The following is a 25,643-nucleotide window of genomic DNA, read 5'->3' on the forward strand; positions in this document are numbered from 1 at the left end:
CAAGAGTAGTGACTGGCGTATTGTGACGAGCCAGTTGCTCGGCCACCATTGACCAGACGTTTTCAATTGGTGAGAGATCTGGAGAATGTGCTGGCCAGGGCAGCAGTCGAACATTTTCTGTATCCAGAAAGGCCCTTACAGGACCTGAAACATGGGGTTGCGCATTATCCTGTTGAAATGTAGCGAATTAAGGGTAGAACCACGGGTCGTAACACATCTGAAACGTAACGTCCACTGATCAAAGTGCCGTCACGTGTAACCAATGGCACCCCGTACCATGATGCCAGGCGATGACGAATACACGCTTCCAATGTGTGTTCACACCGACGTCGCTAAACACGGATGCGACTATCATGATGCTGTAAACAGAACCTGGATTCATCCGAAAAAATGACGTTTTGCCTTTCGTGCACCCAGGTTCGTCGTTGAGTACACCATCGCAGGCGCTCCTGTTTGTGATGCAGAGTCAAAGGTAACTGCAACCATGGTCTGCGAGCTGATAGTCCATGCTGCTGCAAACGTCGTCGAACTGTTCGTGCAGATGGTTGTTGTCTTGCAAACGTCCCCATCTGTTGACTTAGGGATCGAGACGTGGATGCACGATCCGTTACAGCCGTGCGGATAAGATGCCTGTCATCTCGACTGCTAGTGATACGAGGCCGCTGGTGTCCAGCACGGCGTTCCGTATTACCCTCCTTAAATCACAGATTCCATATTCTGCTAACAGTCATTGGATCTCGACCAACGCGAGCAGCAATGTCGCGATATGATAAACCGCAATCGCGATAGGCTACTCCATAAACCACCGATTCCATATTCTGCTAACAGTCATTGGGTCTCGACCAACGCGAGCAGCAATGTCGCGATATGATAAACCGCAATCGCGATAGGCTACAATCCGACCTTTATCAAAGTCGGAAACGTGATGGTACGCATTTCTCCTCCTTACACGAGGCATCACAACGACGTTTCACCAGGCAATGCCGGTCAACTGCTGGTTGTGTATGAGAAATCGGTTGGAAACTTCCCTCAAGTCAGCACGTTGTAGGTGTCGCCACTGGCGCCAACCTTGTGTGAATGGTCTCAAAAGCTAATCATTTGCATATCACAGCATCTTCTTCCTGTCGGTTAAATTTCGCGTCTGTAGCACGTCATCTTCGTGGTGTAGCAATTTTAATGGCAAATAGTGTATTTAAATGACTTGACTGTGTCAAGCAGGACACTAGTAATACGGCATCCGAACATTACTCGTTCGATCTTCCTACATCCGCATTAGCTTATATTTTTGCACTTTTACGGCTAGCTGACATTCATCAAACAAACTGGAAATTTTGTATAAGTCGTCTTGTATCCTCCTACAGTCACTCAACATCGACACCTTACCGCACACCAGTGTATCATCAGCAAACAACAGCAGATTGCCGTCTACTCTGTGCGCCAAATCATTTATTTATATAAAAAACAGTGATCCTATCACTCTACTCTGGGGCACTCCTGACGATACCATTATCTCTGGTGAACACTCGCCGTCGAGGACAACATAACGGGTTCTGTTATTTAAGAAGTGTTCGAGCGACTTACGTATCTGTAAACTTATTCCATATGCTCGTACCTTCGTAAACAGTCTGCAATGGAGCACCGTGTTAAGTGCTTCCCGGAAATCTAGAAATATGGAATCTGTCTGTTGCCCTTCATCTGTAGTTCGCAGATATTACGTGTGGAAAAGACAAGGTGAGTTTCGCACGAGCGATGCTTTCTAAAACCATGCTGACTCCTGGACATAAGCTTCTCAGTCTCAAGAAATTATTATATTCGAACTGAGAATATGTTCAAGGATTCTGCAGCAAACTGGCATATTGGTCTGTCACTCTTCTGTTCCTTCATTTATCCTTTTTACGTACTGGAGTCACCTGCTGCTTCTTTCAGTCGCTTGGGATTTCGCACTGGGCGAGAGATTCACTATAAATGCAAGCTAAGTAAGGGGCCAATGCTGTAGACTACTCTTTTTAACACCGAACTGGGTGATTGATTATCTCCACCTTGCTTCATCCGACACCTGGTAGTTTGTTTTCAAGATAGCAAAATTCCTTCATTTCGTCTCCTTCATGGACCTCAATTTTTGGTGTTAAGTTTATTGATAATCCCATTTCTGCTACTCTTCCTAACTTCCGTGTTACTCCGGTCTACTCTCACTCCTCATAGCGTGTACTCATAAATTGTTCATTCCATTCAATAGTCCGACAACACTTCCTCATACTGTTACATGTGTGTGTACTGTACATGCATACATTGTTCACTACTGTGTCTTACACATTTTTGCAATAGTTTACTCCGCTTTTCGTCAGAATTTCTAACATTTTACACCATTGTACGTTGTTGGATACACACGCTAATGATCTTGTGAGAGTTGCGATGGCATAATAAAGTCATTTATTCATCATTTTATGATTATTAAATGAACATAGCCCTTTGTGTGAAGCAAATTCGAAAGCATAACCTGTGCTGCATTACTGTGTTTAATTTTTATCGTCCTGCTACGATGCTGCTTATAATTTGTTTTAATTGCATTCATTTCAGTTTTCTGAATGTCCACATTTCCGTGAATCTTACTGAAACTCTTTTCTCACTCTAAATCCTACATAAACTGCAATGCTCGTATGCCATGTTTATAAAAGTTGTAGTTCATTTGAAATCTGACTTTGATTACGATGTTCATTTTATTCTTCTATTGGTATAACTACACTCCTGGAAATTGAAATAAGAACACCGTGAATTCATTGTCCCAGGAAGGGGAAACTTTATTGACACATTCCTGGGCTCAGATACATCACATGATCACACTGACAGAACCACAGGCACATAGACACAGGCAACAAAGCATGCACAATGTCGGCACTAGTACAGTGTACATCCACCTTTCGCAGCAATGCAGGCTGCTATTCTCCCATGGAGACGATCGTAGAGATGCTGGATGTAGTCCTGTGGAACGGCTTGCCATGCCATTTCCACCTGGGGCCTCAGTTGGACCAGCGTTCGTGCTGGACGTGCAGACCGCGTGAGACGACGCTTCATCCAGTCCCAAACATGCTCAATGGGGGACAGATCCGGAGATCTTGCTGGCCAGGGTAGTTGACTTACACCTTCTAGACCACGTTGGGTGGCACGGGATACATGCGGACGTGCATTGTCCTGTTGGAACAGCAAGTTCCCTTGCCGGTCTAGGAATGGTAGAACGATGGGTTCGATGACGGTTTGGATGTACCGTGCACTATTCAGTGTCCCCTCGACGATCACCAGTGGTGTACGGCCAGTGTAGGAGATCGCTCCCCACACCATGATGCCGGGTGTTGGCCCTGTGTGCCTCGGTCGTATGCAGTCCTGATTGTGGCACTCACCTGCATGACGCCAAACACGCATACGACCATCATTGGCACCAAGGCAGAAGCGACTCTCATCGCTGAAGACGACACGTCTCCATTCGTCCCTCCATTCACGCCTGTCGCGACACCACTGGAGGCGGGCTGCACGATGTTGGGGCGTGAGCGGAAGACGGCCTAACGGTGTGCTGGACCGTAGCCCAGCTTCATGGAGACGGTTGTGAATGGTCCTCGCCGATACCCCAGGAGCAACAGTGTCCCTAATTTGCTGGGAAGTGGCGGTGCGGTCCCCTACGGCACTGCGTAGGATCCTACGGTCTTGGCGTGCATCCGTGCGTCGCTGCGGACCGGTCCCAGGTCGACGGGCACGTGCACCTTCCGTCGACCACTGGCGACAACATCGATGTACTGTAGAGACCTCACGCCCCACGTGTTGAGCAATTCGGCGGTACGTCCACCCGGCCTCCCGCATGCCCACTATACGCCCTCGCTCAAAGTCCGTCAATTGCACATACGGTTCACGTCCACGCTGTCGCGGCATGCTACCAGTGTTAAAGACTGCGATGGAGCTCCGTATGCCACGGCAAACTGGCTGACACTGACGGCGGCGGTGCACAAATGCTGCGCAGCTAGCGCCATTCGACGGCCAACACCGCGGTTCCTGGTGTGTCCGCTGTGCCGTGCGTGTGATCATTGCTTGTACAGCCCTCTCGCAGTGTCCGGAGCAAGTATGGTGGGTCTGACACACCGGTGTCAATGTGTTCTTTTTTCCATTTCCAGGAGTGTATGAGCTGAAACAGGTTGTTCCTCTGTGAAGAGACATTAATTTCTTCCGTAGCATTCCATCTTAGGTAGAAATTTTGTTTTTTAAATTTTGAATAAAATTTAAGTATTCAGATATTACGAAAACTGACAGATAAAGATCAAATATACCTCTCTTCCTACGTTCTTATGTTTTCACTTCAATGGAGGAAGTTGGTGTGTATCTATATTTTCCGCCGGCAAAGAGAAACACGAAAATAATGGTTTGTAGCGGGCGTTGTATCAAACTGCACAAATAATTCGATTTCGCTGAAATTAAATTAATTATGAGATGCTTCTGAGGTGTAAAATATTGAATAAATTATTTAATAATTAAATTTCACATAAACAAATGTAGGTACAGGAGTCTTGCAGAACAATAAAAATGAAAAAGGTATATATTATTATTTTATATGACATTAATCCCCTTTAAAGTTTTATTCCCGAGTCCTTTCTCTATTTCGTGGTCCAAATTACTTTTACAAGATCTGCCCCGCAGTTAAACGCCTCTTCTGGGTCGTAGGATTGCAAATTCTAAAATTTCAGGCAAACAGAAGCAGATCTATAGTTTCTTAGCGCAAGAAGTCCTGAATCTTCTGCAGACCCCCTGTTCATCAGTCTCCCACATTTGTTGTCTGATAGGTGGATCAGAGACAGTATCCGTGGTCTAGGGGTAGCGTCTTTGATTCAAATCAAATCAAATCAAAACGTCTTCGGTCCCGGGTTCGATTCCCGCCACTGCCTAAACTTTGAGAAATAATCAGCATTGGCAGCCGACGACTTCCGGCATAAGAAGTCAGCCTCATTCTGCCAACGGCCTTGTCAAAGAGGGCGGAGGAGCGGATAGAGGTTCAGGGCACTCTCTTGTCCTAGGGGTGGGAAATTGCCCCTAAAGGCGGAAGAATCAGCAATGATCAACGACATGAGGATGCAGAAGGCAATGGAAACCACTGCATTAAAGACCCGTAACGTGTATCCACAGGACATGTGGCCTGTATTTGAAGAAGTGTCATGATGATCTCTCCATGGCAAAAGATTCTGGAATAGTCCCCTATTCGGATCTCTGGGAGGGGACTGCCAAGGGGGAGGTTACCATGAGAAAAAGATTGAATAACCAACGAAAGGATAACGTTCTACGAGTCGGGGCGTGGAATGTCAGAAGCTTGAACGTGGTAGGGAAACTAGAAAATCTGAAAAGGGAAATGCAAAGGCTCAATCTAGATATATTAGGGGTCAGTGAAGTGAAGTGGAAGGAAGACAAGGACTTCTGGTCAGATGAGTATCGGGTAATATCAACAGCAGCAGAAAATGGTATAACAGGTGTAGGATTCGTTATGAATAGGAAGGTAGGGCAGAGGGTGTTTTACTGTGAACAGTTCAGTGACTGGGTTGTTCTAATCAGAATCGACAGCAGACCAACAGCGACAACGATAGTTCAGGTATACATGCCGACGTCGCAAGCTGAAGATGAACAGACAGAGAAAGTGTATGAGGATATTGAAAGTGTAATGCACTATGTAAAGGGGGACGAAAATCTGATAGTCATGGGCGAATGGAATGCAGTTGTAGGAGAAGGAGTAGAAGAAAAGGTTACAGGAGAATATGGGCTTGGGGCAAGGAATGAAAGCGGAGAAAGACTAATTGAGTTCTGTAACAAGTTTCAGCTAGTAATAGCGAATACCCTGTTCAAGAATCACAAGAGGAGGAGGTATACTTGGAAAAGGCCGGGAGATACGGGAAGATTTCAATTAGATTACATCATGGTCAGACAGAGATTACGAAATCAGATACTGGATTGTAAGGCGTACCCAGGAGCAGATATAGACTCAGATCACAATATAGTACTGATGAAGAGTAGGCTGAAGTTCAAGACATTAGTCAGGAAGAATCAATACGCAAAGAAGTGGGATACGGAAGTACTAAGGAATGACGGGATACGTTTGAAGTTCTCTAACGCTATAGATACAGCAATAAGGAATAGCGCAATAGGCAGTACAGTTGGAGAGGAATGGACATTTCTAAAAAGGGCCATCACAGGAGTTGGGGAGAAAAACATAGGTACTAAGCAGGTAGCTGCGAAGAAACCATGGGTACCAGAAGAAATACTTCAGTTGATTGATGAAAGGAGGAAGTACAAACATGTTCCGGGAAAATCAGGAATACAGAAATACAAGCCGCTGAGGAATGAAATAAATAGGAAGTGCAGGGAGCTAAGACCAAATGGCTGCAGGAAAAATGTGAAGACATCGAATTAGATGTGATTGTCGGAAGGACAGACTCAGCATACAGGAAAGTCAAAACAACCGTTCGTGACATTAAAAGCAACGGTGGTAACATTAAGAGTGCAACGGGAATTCCACTGTTAAATGCAGAGGAGAGAGCAGATAGGTGGAAAGAATACATTGAAAGCCTCTATGAGGGTGAAGATTTGTCTGATGTGATAGAAGAAGAAGCAGGAGTCGATTTAGAAGAGATAGGGGATCCAGTATTAGAATCGGAATTTAAAAGAGCTTTGGAGGACTTACGGTCAAATAAGGCAGAAGGGATAGATAACATTCCATCAGAATTTCTAAAATCATTGGGGGAAGTGGCAACAAAACGACTATTCACGTTGGTGTGTAGAATATGTGAGTCTGCCGATATACCATCTGACTTTCGGAAAAGCATCATCCACACAATTCCGAAGACGGCAATAGCTGACAAGTGCGAGAGTTATCGCACAATCAGCTTAACAGCTCATGCATCGAAGCTGCTTACAAGAATAATATACAGAAGAATGGAAAAGAAAATTGAGAATGCGCTAGGTGACGATCAGTTTGGCTTTAGGAAAAGTAAAGGGACAAGAGAGGCAATTCTGACGTTACGGCTAATAATGGAAGCAAGGGTAAAGAAAAATCAAGACACTTTCATAGGATTTGTCGACCTGGAAAAAGTGTTCGACAGTATAAAATGGTGCAAGCTGTTCGAGATTCTGAAAACAGTACGGGTAAGCTATAGGGAGAGACGGGTCATATGCAATATATACAACAACCAAGTGGACGATCAAGAACGAAGTGCTCGTATTAACAAGGGTGTAAGACAAGGTTGTAGCCTTTCGCCCCTACTCTTCAATCTGTACATCGAGGAAGCAATGATGGGAATAAAAGAAGGGTTCAGGAGTGGAATTAAAATACAAGGTGAAAGGATATCAATGATACGATTCGCTGATGACATTGCTATCCTGAGTGAAAGTGAAGAAGAATTAAGTGATCTGCTGAACGGCATGAACAGTCTAATGAGTGCACAGTATGGTTTGGGAGTAAATCGGAGAAAGACGAAGGTAATGAGATGTAGTAGAATTGAGAACAGCGAGAAACTTAACATCAGGATTGATGGTCACGAAGTCAATGAAGTTAAGGAATTCTGCTACCTAGGCAATAAAATAATCAATGACGGACGGAGCAAGGAGGACATCAAAAGCAGACTCGCTTTGGCAAAAAAGGCATTTCTGGCCAAGAGAAGTCTACTAATATCAAATACCGGCCTTAATTTGAGGAAGAAATTTCTGAGAATGTACGTCTGGAGTACAGCATTGTACATAGTGAAACATGGACTGTGGGAAAACCGGAACAGAAGAGAATCGAAGCATTTGAAATGTGGTGCTATAGACAAATATTGAAAATTAGGTGGACTGATAAGGTAAGGAATGAGGAGGTTCTACGCAGAATCGGAGAGGAAAGGAATATGTGGAAAACACTGATAAGGAGAAGGGACAGGATGATAGGACATCTGGTAAGACATGAGGGAATGACTTCCATGGTACTAGAGGGAGCTGTAGAGGGCAAAAACTGTAGAGGAAGACAGAGATTGGAATACGTCAAGCAAATAATTGAGGACGTAGGTTGCAAGTGCTACTCTGAGATGAAGAGGTTAGCACAGGAAAGGAATTCGTGGCGGGCCGCATCAAACCAGTCTGTAGACTGATGACCAAAAAAAGAAAGGTGGACCAGTTCAACGAATCAGGGGTATCACTAATAGTCATGTCTCATTGCTATTTACAAACAATCAGTAGTAAAATACAGCACTAACGTTAACCAACTATTTCTCCACTCGTCTGTTAACTACTTACTACGTTCCGACACACTGCACAGCTCCTGTATCAGCGGAGGCGGTTACGCCGCTGTGCAGTTTCTGTGAAAGCGGGTGCCGTAACTGCGCCTTAGTGAATGTGGGGGAGCCGGATGTTGTCCTGCTAAAGGTATAAAAGCCCGCCGCCGCCTGGCAACAGCATCAGTCATTGCTTGCTCTCAGCAGAACACACAAGCAGCAATGAGGATCCTGGTGAGTACCACAGTAAATACTTGCTGAAATGGACCACACTCTTTCAGGTCAACCGCAGATGGGAATGAACGGCTTGTGCGACCTGTAGTTCTCGAAAAAAATTTTTACATGTCGGAAGATTGTTAAACTAATCAAGTGTATATCCATCATGCTTAGCAACATTTTATTTCCAGTAAATCTTTCAAAAATGTCTATCATTATTCCTCCACATGGCGAACAAATTTCTTGATATCTTAGTGTGGTTAGAAACAGTCTGCAGGGTAGGTTTGCTGAAAAATAATTGTTAAGAAGAAAATTCGATATGTGCTTGACAATTGAGATGTTGTATAGCTCTATGGTCTGCATTGAAATACACATTTACAGGGGACCATTCTATGTCTAATTTTCATAGTTTCGTGAAAATTTAACTGCATCCACTATAGCTCCTTGAGTAAAGTTGATTTTCTGGAACAGAAACAAATGCTGCACGCAGAACAGTTAACGGATAAGAGTGAAAGTATTTTCTACAGATAAATGGGAACACTTCTCTAGTGTGTGAGCATACAACATAACAAATTTGTGTTCACAGCTCTATTATCTATCATAGTATTTTCGCTACAAATGTCTGACTGTCAACAGGTGTGCATGTATCTGTGCGGTCTGGCCCTGTCCGTCCTAGCTGAGGAGGAGCAGCCGGTGAAAGAGAAGCGAGGACTCTCCGGTTCATTGGGTGGTTATAGTGGCGGCTATGGTCTGGGTGGTGGCTTCAGTGGCGGCTACGGAGGCGGCTATGGTGGTGGCTACGGAGGCGACTACGGTGGCGGCTACGGAGGTGGATATGCTGGTGGACTAGGAGGTGGCCTTGCAGGCGGCATCGGGGCCGGCATTGGAGGGGGACAACCACAGATCACTGTCAACAGAATCCCTGTCCGGGTCCCAGTCCCTGTGGAGAGAATCGTTCGAGTGCCTGTGAAGGTCCCATTCACAGTAACTGTGGACCGGCCTGTCCCTGTGCAGGTGCCTCAGCCGTACCCTGTCCCTGTAGACAACCCTGTGCCCGTCCCCGTCAAGGTCCCCACCCCAGTGTCCGTCCCAGTTCCTCAGCCCTATGTCGTTAAGCGTCCAGTGCCCTACGTCGTCAGTGCTGGCCACGGCAGTATCGGAGGAGACCTCGGCAGTGGTCTCGGAGGAGGCCTCGGTGGAAAATTCGGCGGAGGCTACAGCGGCGGCTTTGCTGGAGGATATAGTGGAGCTGCCAGTGGCTTCGGAGGACTTGGGGGCTATGGAAAATACGGCCACTGAATTCTGGAGCCAAACCCAACACCTTGACCCATACATGCCACCAGTATCCATAGTAATGGAATGTAAAACGGTTGAAAAAATAAATTTTTCTGAATAAAAACTTTTCACTTTTGCTTTATTATCCCACCACTGGATGAGGATACTTTGATATCCTCTCAGGAAAATGAAGGCAAGTAAGCTATGTAATCATTCTGTCTCATATTCACTTCTTCAGGCAACACCCATTTCATCTCTCTGTGTACGAAAATGTTTGTCATCAGAGTAAATAATGTATTTTTAAGTTTTTTGTTGCAGAAAAGTGCACAAGTTTAGTTTCAAATTATGTGATGTAAATGACACCAAAGTCCACTCAAGAAAACTGAAATCCTTTCAAGACAATCCCATGTAACCTGAAAGGAAGACTTAAAGAAAAGCTCTGTGCTAATACATTTTCTTCCTAACCTCTTCCTCTTTTTTCTACTTTATGTTTGTAATTTATCCCTTTAATTGCATTTGAAAAGTAAATATACTTTATATCGCAGTGGATATTGCCTTATTACCTGCCATCCATGGTCGTTGTGTCAGTATTTAGCTTGGACATCACCACCACTGACATCACAGCAACTAAGAACAAGCACATGACATGCACATCCATTCCCATGTAAGTCTCCAAACTAATTATGACTACTGAGAGCTCACTACATACTAGAATAGCTAACTGGGCAGGCTATAGGTCGAAGTATTAAAAGTCAGTGTCAGACTATCTGTAGTGCTTCACAACTGCCTTGCAACATGCATTCTGATCACTGAAGTCAATATCTGGTACTTTTTTAAGGATTAAATCATTTACGTTATAAGAATATGGAATGCCTAATAACAATAATTATATGTGTATTTGGTTTCTTAATTTCTATCAGTGAATATGAACACCAACAAATTCATACATTTCCTGTGTTATTTGGGATTTTTTCGAAAAACTATTCGCATTTCAGTTATTCAAATCCATATGTACAAGAGCAAAAACGTAATAATAAATGAACGAATTGTCCAAATATATTTTCCAGTTTGATAGTTAATTAGAGGCTCCGAGGATCACTTTTCACTATAAACAGTGTCGTGGTGATACATATTAGTTTACAGTACATTAACGTTTATAGCATTTCACCCTTGGATGCATGAGTGCCTCAAATCACATAAATTGCATGAGAGGGGTCCATAAGACAAAATAAAAAAGTAATTATTAGAGCAATGTTACCAGATTTAATAGGTTTGGTAACAGAATCAATAATAAAGAAATTACGATATTGTAACTTTCATTTTAGTAACAAAATACAATGTCAAATATTGTGTTAAGGTTTTTCTGAGATTAAACAATAAACATACAATTTTATTGAACATACACCAGAAATTCTTCTCATGAAAAATATATTCCTCAATTTGTTGCATGTTTGATTACTTTTTCTGTCTAATCTATGCGAGCTCGCAGAACATCTTATTTTTGTTGATCTTCATGTTTCTGCAATCTCTGGTTGGTGGCAATACAGTCCAGTGATCTGAGCAATATGATACATTTGTTCGTTTTGAGCACATAACCTACAGTTCTAAAATTATCTTCTAAGTCTTATAATGCAGAAAAAACTGGTCTGGACTTGGAAGCCTTCATTTATAGTGAAATTCCTTAGCTCCCACATTGTTTCATTTCCAAATGCTGTAATACACTCCTGGAAATGGAAAAAAGAACACATTGACACCGGTGTGTCAGACCCACCATACTTGCTCCGGACACTGCGAGAGGGCTGTACAAGCAATGATCACACGCACGGCACAGCGGACACACCAGGAACCGCGGTGTTGGCCGTCGAATGGCGCTAGCTGCACAGCATTTGTGCACCGCCGCCGTCAGTGTCAGCCAGTTTGCCGTGGCATACGGAGCTCCATCACAGTCTTTAACACTGGTAGCATGCCGCGACAGCGTGGACGTGAACCGTATGTGCAGTTGACGGACTTTGAGCGAGGGCGTATAGTGGGCATGCGGGAGGCCGGGTGGACGTACCGCCGAATTGCTCAACACGTGGGGCGTGAGGTCTCCACAGTACATCGATGTTGTCGCCAGTGGTCGGCGGAAGGTGCACGTGCCCGTCGACCTGGGACCGGACCGCAGCGACGCACGGATGCACGCCAAGACCGTAGGATCCTACGCAGTGCCGTAGGGGACCGCACCGCCACTTCCCAGCAAATTAGGGACACTGTTGCTCCTGGGGTATCGGCGAGGACCATTCACAACCGTCTCCATGAAGCTGGGCTACGGTCCCGCACACCGTTAGGCCGTCTTCCGCTCACGCCCCAACATCGTGCAGTCCGCCTCCAGTGGTGTCGCGACAGGCGTGAATGGAGGGACGAATGGAGACGTGTCGTCTTCAGCGCTGAGAGTCGCTTCTGCCTTGGTGCCAATGATGGTCGTATGCGTGTTTGGCGCCGTGCAGGTGAGCGCCACAATCAGGACTGCATACGACCGAGGCACACAGGGCCAACACCCGGCATCATGGTGTGGGGAGCAATCTCCTACACTGGCCGTACACCACTGGTGATCGTCGAGGGGACACTGAATAGTGCACGGTACATCCAAACCGTCATCGAACCCATCGTTCTACCATTCCTAGACCGGCAAGGGAACTTGCTGTTCCAACAGGACAATGCACGTCCGCATGTATCCCGTGCCACCCAACGTGCTCTAGAAGGTGTAAGTCAACTACCCTGGCCAGCAAGATCTCCGGATCTGTCCCCCATTGAGCATGTTTGGGACTGAATGAAGCGTCGTCTCACGCGGTCTGCACGTCCAGCACGAACGCTGGTCCAACTGAGGCGCCAGGTGGAAATGGCATGGCAAGCCGTTCCACAGGACTACATCCAGCATCTCTACGATCGTCTCCATGGGAGAATAGCAGCCTGCATTGCTGCGAAAGGTGGATGTACACTGTACTAGTGCCGACATTGTGCATGCTTTGTTGCCTGTGTCTATGTGCCTGTGGTTCTGTCAGTGTGATCATGTGATGTATCTGACCCCAGGAATGTGTCATTAAAGTTTCCCCTTCCTGGGACAATGAATTCACGGTGTTCTTATTTCAATTTCCAGGAGTGTATTTACCTGCATCACATTTTCAAATAAAAGATCACTTGTGAGAAACTTTTATAGTGTTTGTTGATGTGCCTCCCAATGGCTTTGTTAGTGTCTGTAATGTAGTAGAAGCTCTCCTGCGAACCTTGCAAAACTAGCACTCCTGAAAGAAAGAATACTGCGGAGACATGGCTTAGCCACAGCCTGGGTGTTGTTTCCAGAATGAGATTTTCACTCTGCAGCGGAGTGTGCGCTGATATCAAACTTCCTGGCAGATTAAAACTGTGTGCCGGACCGAGACTCGAACTCTAGTTCTGCAGGGTTCGCAGGTGAGCTTCTGTAAAGTTTGGAAGGTAGGAGACGAGGTACTGGCGAAAGTAAAGCTGTGAGGACGGGGCGTGAGTCGTGCTTTGGTAGCTCAGTTGGTAGAGCACTTGCCCGCGAAAGGCAAAGGTCCCGAGATCGAGTCTCGGCCCACTAGAAATACCTCAAAAACTAACCTGAAACAGCTCAGTGTTAGCAACAGAAATAACTGTGCCTTCTACTAGTAACAAGAACTACTGCAGGTGCAGGTGACCAGTAAAACAGTACTACTAGTCGTAACATGCAAAATTTTGAATCCCAGCTGTCCACTGACCACAAACAGACCTTCAAGTTCCATTAAAATTATACTCCTCAGTTCGGTTAATCATTGCCATCCTCTCTAGATAGCTGTTAGATAATTACTGTTATATTATCCATCAGACTACAGTACCTGTTCAGAATTGAATGTTGCTTTCCACGATCAGTTATGCACTCGTCGCGACCACAATGTAACTCCGTGTATGTGACGTACGTGGATCATAGACACATGTACTTCCAATTTCTCAGTCAAGGCATCTCGCAGTGCAGAATATAAGAATCTCATCTTATTTTTCAAAAATTTATCGAAATGAGCTAAATGTTCCGCTAATGAGTATGTGTTCCCAAGAGTAACCGCAGTGGCACCCCGACCAGTGGAGAAACACATGTACCTCAGCAGTAAAATACGCCTCCAAAACACACTTTGCCGATGACCTTCACGCCAGTCTTCCATGAAAAGTGGTGATATCTGACCTTGATTCTTAAACACCCTTTCACAATCAAACTCAATTTATCTGCAGTCAAATATTGTACCTTATCTACTACTAACCTTTCCTACTGATGTTCCCATAGCAACTTACAATAAACTGCAGACACCAGCAACGTGTAGATTGGTTCATTATTTAATGCCGTGGCCGTGCATACAAACGGTAAAAGTGGACTTCCTTTATCCTTGAAGACACTAAGCAACCTACAGTGTCCTTGCTGTAACCATCATAATTCTTGTTTCCGGCCCTCCTTCCCAACACATTTTCTTTTCACAATTTTGAGCTTGAATGAGTCTCTTTACATACGTCCTATGAGTTACCGTTTTCTTTGAATGCTTTTCTGTAAAAGTTTTTTCCCAAGCGTCACCTCTTATGGTGCAACTATCCCTCCGATAATCCACAAATTCAGTTGCATGTATTTGCTGTACTACTTCTTATAATTGAACCAATATCTTAGGGATTCGACAAAATACCGCTCTCTGTCTATACTCGAGATTCAACACCTCTAAATTATGACTCTCTACCTGTTCGGTGTATTTTATTTCCAGTGCCACCATACTCCTTTCAACTCGCTCCATATAATTTATTTATACTTTGTCAATACCCTATTCACTACCTAACTGACGACAGATTAACTCTTTTAGAGCTGTTGGCAGATTTAACCTACAATTAACGTTTCTGCAAGAGGAGCCAGTGGAATATGTGCTGTCGTGTCCACTCGACTGTGCGGACAATGTACGTGAGGAGTACAATGATGACGATGCGTGCCCAAGAGGGTGAAAGTGATATTGAAACAGATGTCGAGCCATGTAGTTCATCACTCTTGTCGGGCAGGGAGCCACAAATCCCGTATACAGTATTGTTGTTGTTGTGGTCTTCAGTCCAGAGACTGGTTTGATGCATCTCTCCACGCTACTCTATCCTGTGCAAACTTCTTCATCTCCAAGTAACTACTGCAACCTACATCCTTCTGAATATGCTTAGTGTATTCATCTCTTGGTCTTCCTCTACGATTTTTACCCTCCACGCTGTCCTACAGTACTAAATTGGTGATCCCTTGATGCCTCAGAACATGTCCTATTCAGCAGCTCCTCATTAGATAAGCGATCTACCCAACAAATCTTCAGCATTCTTCAGTTCCACCACTTTTCGAAAGCTTCTAGTCTCTTCTTGTCTAAACTATTTATCGTCCATGTTTCACTTCCGTACATGGCTACACTCCAGACACATACTTTCAGAAACGACTTCCTGACACTTAAAAGTTATACTCGATGTTAACAAATTTCTGGTCTTCAGAAACGCTTCCCTTGCCATTGCCAGTCTACATATTATATCCTCTCTACTTCGACCATCATCAGTTATTTTGCTCCCCAAATAGCATAACTCATCTACTAATTTAAGTGTCTCATTTCCTAATCTAATTCCCTCAGCATCACCCGACTTAATTCGACGACATTCTATTATCCTCATTTTGCTTTTGTTGATGTTCATCTTATATCCTCCTTTCAAGACACCGTCCATTTCGTTCAACTGCTCTTCCAGGTCCTTTGCTGTCTCTGACAGAATTGCAATGTCATCGAAGAACCCCCAGTGATAAGCAGTAAAGATCTTTCTCCAAGGAGTGGGTACTAAACATAATTACATACACGGAAGATCATCCGCAGCATAGTAAAAAAACCAACTATGAACACATCTCGAATAAGCCCCTAGAAATATCATCGTGTAGTGCATAAGGAAAACTACGGATATTCAAGGAAGTACAAGGCGGATATGTTACAAAAACTGGTTTTTGTGCGTTTCAAGGCTGCTCTATAGAGTTCACAGGATGTCCATAATATTGACCTAGTACGTTACGCACATCAAACTGCGCGCGACATAGATTACACTGATTCTAAGGCAAGCAGTGGATGGCTGCGTAACCTCAAACAGTGCTACAGAATTTGAAGACGTAAGAAACAACGTGTCAGCTTGATGCGTGGCAAACTGAGGAATCGGCTGAAAATTTGTAAATGAGGTAAACAAACTTATCCTATCGTCAGTAAGAAATTTGTTTTCAAGTCTGACCAACGGGGATTTGAAGAATAAATGCATATGAAAGGAACCCTGTAAATTAGATCTACTACATTCAATGCCTTAACGCAATCGTCTACAGTTATGCCAGCTGTTACTCTGGATCGTAAATTGGCTGGAAAGTTATTTACTGTGCAGCGAGATGTTGGCGGCGCTCTGCCCCCTATGATTCTTTCTCGTGTTCGATATGTTTCAATGGCAGTAGGGAATATTTACGTCGCAGCAACAAGAGGGGGAAAATGGCCGCAAGATAACTATAACCACGGTATGAACACTGCTGTTGACCAATAGCTGTTCGAAATAACTTGCTTTTTCTTGATTCCTGGACTGCATATAAAAATCATACTCCTTTAGAGCAAACCATCCGTCTTGAAAAGTGTGCGACATTGCATTTCATACCACCTGGAAGCACTGGACAAATTCAGCCTCTGGATGTTTGTTTTTTCCGTGCCTATAAAACATATTATTGAACTGTCTGCAGCTACGCCTTGAAAGATAGCCAGTTTCACGATAAGCTCCAACACAGGTTATTTCACATTCAGTTTCATGCCAACATATTCTATCAGTTCTCATCCACCCCTTACACCAATATGATTATTATATGCATTTTTATTAATTGATACTTAACTGAACGTCGTGTACGGTTTGTAGCTCCCAAGGATTTAGCCTTTGATTTTGATGGTACGAAACTTTGCGATGGCTATGGCGCGTCGTTTCTTACGTGCATCCCATAGAATGTTGATCTCTGTGCCTCCTGGACATTAAGTTTCTGTCACCCTGCTGATGCACGTGGTGAATTATTAGCAACTAATATTTTTACTGTCGTAAGTGTTAACACAACACTTTCAAATGAGCCTTACTAAAGACTGGACTTGCGGCCTCGCACTCAAATTCAAGTAGGGGATTTTTTCACTATTTTACGGTATCTGAGTTAAGAATTGTGCGGTGGACTAGTGCATTAGACATTACTTAACGTAAAAACGAGACTTATTGCCAACTGGGTTCTTAGGAAAATTCCTGAGTTAAATTGGAAAAAAGAGGACTTGTCATTTGACAGCTCCTCTTCTTGCACGACCCTCTCTGCCGCTTGATGGAAAAAGTGCTGCGCACTCCCTTTCATGTGTTTGTAGCAGTGGCAAAATAGCAAACCGTGGCACTGATAGTAACGATAAAAGCTCTGAATTCGTTAAAAAAAACTTAAGACCTGAAATTGAAGAAAGTAAATATCGAGGAACATGAGCATTCGAAAGAAGAACTTGTTCCAAATAGGTGCAGATTACAGATAATTATGTTTAATAATATATTATTCATTTATTCGGGTTGTATACTTAAGTTTAATTATTGATATTTACGAAACTTTCGCTCCTTTTCACATTAATGTAATCTTAAAACATACTTCTATTTATGAGAAAAATAAATATTGAATTCATGCCGCCTTATTCGTTCACGAACCCACCGAATACATTGCTGAATGATGGCTGCAATGTCCCCTTAAAAGATCAATATCAAATAGTAATTGTCCCGTTTTTCCTACCTACAGATGCAAAAGAAAATGTTTCATTAAAATATCTAATGATTCAAACGTCTTATTATTGGGCGAGTTTAACTGAGTAAGTAAAAATGCACAGGACACTTATCTGAGTTCCCTCATAGGGCCTTACAAGTCAAAGATCATAAAACAACAGAATAATAGTTTCCAACACCGACCAATATATCAATAGTTTTATTCCGACTTAGGTTAAAGTTGGTTTCCGATACCCTGTCGTCTGCAAAAAGGCATTTCCCGCAATTCCTGGCATTATGAAGCGGTGACTGGAAAGACTTTGTCCAGGAGGGTGTGTGTTCCCTATCATGTGGTCTAGGAAAACACAACCAACAGTGCAAGATTCCACAGGATACCAATGTTTTAATAGGGCGATTTATTCGTTCATTTTCGTACAGAGTTGCTCATTATGGGAAAACTGGTAGAAGAAAGAAGTATCTGTCTTGCGAATTATCAGTTACGAGGTTATGGTAGCTATTCATGCAGAACTATGTTACAGATATGCACTTAATTTATCAATATATGAAATCTAGAGGAGCTGATAAGTATACATTCAATCCGAAAGAGAAATACGATTATTTTTACTGTAATTTCAAAGATCTTTTCAGCTACGGATTTAGCCGACCTAAAGTGGATGTACGTGGTAATTGTGAAAAATTGAAACTCAACATTGAAACAAACATAGCTTCAAAGGTACAAACGGAAAAGGAGCTATAACTTCACAAGTTATGAGTGAAACCGTTTTATGTCAGTGTGGAAAGTTGTGAAGAACTAGTTAAAGGCAGAAGAAAGGAAAAGCAGAACATTCGAGTGCCACATATAAGCGTTGGGGAGATGTTGTATTACAAGCAACATTGAATTTTTGTTTCTGGTATACACAGGTTTTCATATGATAAAGCCTTCTTCTATATGCATGATGAGACACCTGCTAGGAAAAACCCAAACTAAGTTGCTTCTCTGCTAATGAATTTTACTGAAAATCATATAGCTACTACTGTAAGAAAACTGTTTTCTTAGAGGCTTCTACGGGCCAAAATAGGAATCAAACAGTTGTTTATTTTGGTACAGTTTGGTCTACAACAGTAATGTTTCTGTAGTACGCCATATGTTTCCTTCACATGGTCGTTCATGCATGGCATGTGATCGAGACTTTTTGTAATTTAAAAAAGAATCAAGATACGGCGTATACCCCTTGACAATGGTCGATGGTATGACATGTTACGTACTAGTCCGACAATGTAAGTGTCCCAAATATGTACTAATGGTATAATTTTCGATTTTGCTAATAATTGTAATTCCTTTTTCAAAAAACTTGTTGTAGTGAATGGGAATAAATGAGCTGTGGCTTTACATAAAATGTTTGCGTTCTCTGCAACAGTAAAATGTGTAGTAATAGCTCCCCATTTCACTGGCATAGTTACGCACGTTTTCTCACTTCTAAAACCTGGTAGGCATCCTACTACGTCAGGTGCGGCACCAGACTACTTTGACTTATTACCAATAAAAACTTCCAAGGCCAATGATGTTGCTAAAATGCTTGAATTCATGCCTTTAGAACACCATGATTATTTCAAGATCGTTGTTGGGCGATTTTCTGACAGAGGACAACCAAACCGAAAGATTCAGAAAGTGAAGCGTGGGATACGGACTGATTCCAGTTTTGCTTGTAATATCGTTTTTGAAACTACTATAATGAATCTGATTTTGTTCAATCATACAATGTAGGCTTTCACGGCCGGTGCTGCCTTCAGTTAAAACTTCCGGGCTGAGAGGCCGTGGTCGATGTATAAAATTTCCACCTGACGTTTCGTCTCCATCTACGGGAGACATATTCTGAGGTCGTCCGGCTATTGCCACTGAGGCTCCATGTACTCTCGCATTTATAGAGCGCATCACCATTCGTCACGTGATGCTGACGGTATGCCTATCTTTTGAAGGCGTCATCATTCTCGATTAAGAGTAATCCATTGTCATTCCGCTGGTGCAACGTCGACAGCCATATTTTGTCTAACTTTAAAACTTCCTCTATTCTATTAAAATTGTTATGGTGTTTGTGAATCTCTATTGCTTCTCTATACATGCACGCATGATAATGGGATGTTCGTGCTAGAACGCTTGTCTCATTAAATTTAATTTCGTGATTCCCCTCTCGAAAAACATGCTCAGCTACGGCCGATTTTTCGGTGTGTCCTAGGCGACAGTTTCTTTTATGTTCGGCTAAGCGGGTGTTTACATTTCTTTTCGTTGTTCCAATATATACTTGTCCACAACTGCATGGAATTTTGTATACCGCACGTGTTGCTAGGGGGTGTCGGGCGTCTTTTGCAGTTCTTAAATATTCCTTAATTCTCTTGGTGGGTCTGAAGATTGTTTCGATCCCATACTTTGCCAGAACTTTCTCGATACAGTCGGTGATTTTATTAATGAACGTCAAGAAAACTTTCCCAGTAGGTGACCGTCCTTGCTCTGGACTTCTGGCCTCTTTTCTTCTTCGATGGAGGGCTCGATCAATTTCCTTGCTGGTATATCCATTTTTCATTAAGACTGACCTTAAGTGATTTAGTTCATCTTGTAAGTAATCCGGCTCGCTGATTTTGTTTGCTCTGTCCACCAAGATTTTCATGACACCTCTTTTTTTCGTAGGATGATGTTTAGATTCTTTGTGGAGGTATCGATCCGTGTTGGTGTTCCTTCTATATACCTTGTGGCCCAGCGTCCCATCCACCCGTTTAATTACCGACACATCCAGGAAATTGAGTTAACCGTTGTTCTCTTTCTCCATCGTAAACTGTATCTTCGGGTTAATGCTGTTCAGATGCACCAAGAAGACATCCAACTCTTCTTGACCATGGGTCCACACCACAAGCGTACTAGTACGAACATCCCATTATCATGCGCGCATCTATAGAGAAGCAATAGAGTTTTACAAACACCATAACAATTTTAATAGAAAAGAGGAAGTTTTAAAGTTAAACAAAATATGGATGTCCACGTTGCGCCAGCAGAATGACAATCGATTACTCTTAATCGAGAATGATGACGCCTTCCAAAGATAGTTATACCGTCGGCATCACGTGACGAATGGTGGTGCCCTCTATGCGCTCTATAAATGCGAGAGTACCTGAAGCCTCAGTTGCCGTAGCCGGACGACTTCAGAAGATGTCTCCCGCAGATGGAGACGAAACGTCAGGTGGAAACTTTATACATCGACCACGGCCTCTCAGCCCGGAAATTTTAACTGAAGACTGATTCTGTTCAATTATGTTTACTTGAGTGTGTCGTTGTATAAAGCGATTAAATATTAAGTACTGGTAATTTTCATACTGTGTACTTAATCAAAATGGGCCTTCCTGTTCAGTGCAAAAGGAGAACTTGTTGACAGTTTTTGAACTCATTTTACAGACTGTAAAACTTCCTCGAATTCAAAGATTTCTTCTAATGATGTAACGATTTACAGCACCCTAAGTGTACAAAAAATTTAAGCCTACTGCAGAATTATGTATTTTATAGAGTTCTTGTTGTTTTTCTCAAAATTGCTGATAAACTAGTCTCCTTCTTGATCACAAACCTTTATTTATGAGAGGTGACTATTCGCGATACTTCCAGATTCGTTAATCTGGTCTACTATTTAGACGACAGATGTCGGAGCTAATGCTATGCAGGAAGTTGTGGCTTTCTTGCGCTAAGAAAATGTAATATCCACTCCTACCGACGTGAAACATTACAATTTATAGTTCGTATGCCTCATGAAAGACATTTAAATAAGGAACAGACACTGCAAAAATAATTTGGACCACGAAGTGGAGATAGGACCTGTGAAAACAACTTTAAATAGGATTAGTGTCACATATAAAATAATAATAGCAATGTTTTACGTACCTTTATTCTTTTTAATCTTCTCCAAAATTCGCATGTTTCAGTATGCAATATTTAATTGTTGAATAACATCTTCAATCTTTTACATCTTCAGATCTACTCATAATTAATTCCATTGGTCTGAATTAATTTCAGTTAAATCCAATTAATTGTGCTGTTTGATACAGTGACGACTATAACCATTATTTTTCCAGTTTCTCACTAATGGCGGAATAGAGCTCCCTAAAATCTGATACACTTCTTCTTCTCTGTCTAAGGAAAGGAAAACTTACGAAGGCAGTCGCACATGTGTTTCTGATCCTCATCTGATAGTTTGTGTAATCACAGATCGAGATTATTTAAAGCGGTTCCTGATTGAAGCGCCTAGAACCGCTCGGCCACATCGGCCTAAACTAACTTATGCTAAGAACAACACCCACCCATGCCCGAGGGAGGACTCGAATTCCGGCGGAAGGGGTCGCGTTATCCGTGACATGACGCCTCTAACCGTCCGGCCACTCCGCGCTGCCAATCGCGCCATACATTAGATAGACTTCCAGGTGACGCCACACGGTGTAAATAGTTTTTAACCCACGGTACTAAAACAATATTAATTATTGTTTTCAAATGGAAATGCAAATTTGCTTCGACAATGTTTCTTGACCCTGTGCCGAGTGTGGCACTGTTTGGATATAGCCTTCTAAGTTGGCAGCACTTCCTGTACTTTGCTGGTAGAGAATGAAGCTTGTCTCTCTGGTTCGGAATTGATTTTCTGTCTGTGTCCTGTGGGCAGTGAGTGGAGCCATGGGGACAAAGGTGGTTGTCGGGAGTTGAAGGCGGCTCTGTTGATATGTGACCGCCCGCACGCACGAAGTTAGTGTGGACTTGCAATACTAAGCACTCATGAGACGCTGTAACCTGCGGCTTATGGATTTGTTAATAGTGTCTATGTTCCATCTGCGTCAGCCACATGGAGCTATATCCTGGACAAGATGTGTTGATCGTGATAAGCAACGTTCAGATGTGAACAGGTGCTATAATCTGATGGATACAATAACTCTAATTATATAATAACTTAGCCATGTGCAGTGTGTCGATAGACTTTGTTGATAATTGCCGGTACTGAGCTAGTGGCTTACAGTGTTTTATGTTTCCTGTATAATTTTACGGACTTTGATCGATTGTATGTGATGGCAGTATTCATATGGCAGACATCCAGGCTCCTGGAAAGGGTAAGCTTCGGTCTTAATTTTATGTACCTTGTTACTTTTCCTGCAGATATTTTGCAGAGTGCCTGGAAATGTAAGAGAGCAGGGTTTCCTGAGACAAGGCGAGTTAATGTACAAATTACAGTGCTCGAACCTAGTGCCCATATGTATTATCCGTTATCTGGTCGTACAAATGTGTCAAAATAGTCATGCAACATAGTGGTGCAACCAATTACTGAGTCCAGTGGGGTAATTTTGGCTGCTGCCGCAACTTGTGCTCCGTTCGAAGAAATGTTTGAGCACATGCAAGAAGACGACAGTTGAATGCTCAGCTGCAGGCCCGTTTTAATCATTATGGGGACAGAATGACTGAGCTAATCGGCGTGAGCAGGAATCACAAACAGTGTTTGTTAGACCTACAACAATACCATTATCGAATTGTTTCAGGCCTGTAAACGTAAACGGAGTGAGTTTGGCAGTGAAGTTAATCAGAGAGTTCACAGTAATGAGTCAGGGTAAATGACCCTTGATATCTCGTTTGCTACATTGCAGAATGCATTACAGGATTTTTTTGAATTAATGTTCTCATTTAAGTCTGAATTCAGTTTACCATGCAGTAGACTTTTTGTAATTTACGGTGGCGTTTCAAACTATAGTGCGTGCCTTGGAAAAGAGTGACGTTGATGCTGCCTACTCACCAAGTATGTGTTGCCTAGGAAATCTGCTTCTCGGATCGCTAGACAACAATTCAAGAAAATGGTGTTAATGAATTTTTGTTACAGTAAGATAAATGGCAATATTTAACTTTGAGAATTCACATTGATGTGTTGCAAGCAATGGGTGACAGAGGAAATAAGAAATCTCATGTGGATAGACAATCCCTAATACAAGTGAAATTTATACACTCATGGAAATGGAAAAAAGAACACATTGACACCGGTGTGTCAGACCCACCATACTTGCTCCGGACACTGCGAGAGGGCTGTACAAGCAATGATCACACGCACGGCACAGCGGACACACCAGGAACCGCGGTGTTGGCCGTCGAATGGCGCTAGCTGCGCAGCATTTGTGCACCGCCGCCGTCAGTGTCAGCCAGTTTGGCGTGGCATACGGAGCTCCATCGCTGTCTTTAACACTGGTAGCATGCCGCGACAGCGTGGACGTGAACCGTATGTGCAGTTGACGGACTTTGAGCGAGGGCGTATAGTGGGCATGCGGGAGGCCGGGTGGACGTACCGCCGAATTGCTCAACACGTGGGGCGTGAGGTCTCCACAGTACATCGATGTTGTCGCCAGTGGTCGGCGGAAGGTGCACGTGCCCGTCGACCTGGGACCGGTCCGCAGCGACGCACGGATGCACGCCAAGACCGTAGGATCCTACGCAGTGCCGTAGGGGACCGCACCGCCACTTCCCAGCAAATTAGGGACACTGTTGCTCCTGGGGTATCGGCGAGGACCATTCGCAACCGTCTCCATGAAGCTGGGCTACGGTCCCGCACACCGTTAGGCCGTCTTCCACTCACGCCCCAACATCGTGCAGCCCGCCTCCAGTGGTGTCGCGACAGGCGTGAATGGAGGGACGAATGGAGACGTGTCGTCTTCAACGCTGAGAGTCGCTTCTGCCTTGGTGCCAATGATGGTCGTATGCGTGTTTGGCGCCGTGCAGGTGAGCGCCACAATCAGGACTGCATACGACCGAGGCACACAGGGCCAACACCCGGCATCATGGTGTGGGGAGCGATCTCCTACACTGGCCGTACACCACTGGTGATCGTCGAGGGGACACTGAATAGTGCACGGTACATCCAAACCGTCATCGAACCCATCGTTCTACCATTCCTAGACCGGGAAGGGAACTTGCTGTTCCAACAGGACAATGCACGTCCGCATGTATCCCGTGCCACCCAACGTGCTCTAGAAGGTGTAAGTCAACTACCCTGGCCAGCAAGATCTCCGGATCTGTCCCCCATTGAGCATGTTTGGGACTGGATGAAGCGTCGTCTCACGCGGTCTGCACGTCCAGCACGAACGCTGGTCCAACTGAGGCACCAGGTGGAAATGGCATGGAAAGCCGTTCCACAGGACTACATCCAGCATCTCTACGATCGTCTCCATGGGAGAATAGCAGCCTGCATTGCTGCGAAAGGTGGATATACACTGTACTAGTGCCGACATTGTGCATGCTCTGTTGCCTGTGTCGATGTGCCTGTGGTTCTGTCAGTGTGATCATGTGATGTATCTGACCCCAGGAATGTGTCAATAAAGTTTCCCCTTCCTGGGACAATGAATTCACGGTGTTCTTATTTCAATTTCCAGGAGTGTAGTTCGTAAGTCGCTGCTGTAGAGCTCGTAGAACGGCTAGTCTTCAACTGGGCCGCCCTTATGTTGTCTTCGCCTAGATGCCTCTGCTGTCACATTGTCGTCCTAGAGAGGGGTCGGTCAGCATGCTACTGGCTGACGTCTTCTTTACAGTCCCCTATGCTTTAGCGTTCCTGACCGGCGTGACGGCGCTTGACTTAACGCCGGAACATTAAGATCATTTACTGTTAAGGTAAAGGATAAATTGCATGAAGAAGTATAGGAGGCCATAAGGGAAAATAATACTCGTATATGGACAAAATTTTCCCTTATGGCTTTTTCCATCGTTCGTTCTGTACCCGTGTAATCACACAATAATGGGTCTTTCTGTCTGTGTATGCACAATACGTTACATACAATGATGATAGAAAGCATTTTGAGCACGTGCTTAATAGCTTGTTTGTGCGTCTTGCCGGCCGAAGTGGCCGTGCGGTTCTAGGCGCTGCAGTCTGGAACCGCGAGACTGCTACGGTCGCAGGTTCGAATCTTGCGTCGGGCATGGATGTGTGTGATGTCCTTAGGTTAGTTAGGTTTAAGTAGTTCTAAGTTCTAGGGGACTGATGACCTTAGAAGTTAAGTCCCATAGTGCTCAGAGCCATTTGAACCATTTTGTGCGTCTTTGGA

The 25,643-nt window shown here is 43.9% G+C and overlaps 1 protein-coding gene across 1 annotated transcript in view; it reads left to right on the top strand.

Moving 5' to 3' along the window:
• The window catches only part of LOC126151382 (shematrin-like protein 2), a 310,746-nt gene that overhangs the window by 65,137 nt on the left and 219,966 nt on the right, over nt 1–25,643 (top strand). Inside the window, exon 4 of the mRNA XM_049915937.1 lies at nt 9,495–9,735. Within this exon, the coding sequence (XP_049771894.1) occupies nt 9,495–9,735 (241 nt within the window). The remainder of the gene's footprint in view (nt 1–9,494; nt 9,736–25,643) is intronic.

Source organism: Schistocerca cancellata, chromosome 2 (assembly GCF_023864275.1).
Source record: "Schistocerca cancellata isolate TAMUIC-IGC-003103 chromosome 2, iqSchCanc2.1, whole genome shotgun sequence".
NCBI classification, from domain to species: domain Eukaryota; kingdom Metazoa; phylum Arthropoda; class Insecta; order Orthoptera; family Acrididae; genus Schistocerca; species Schistocerca cancellata.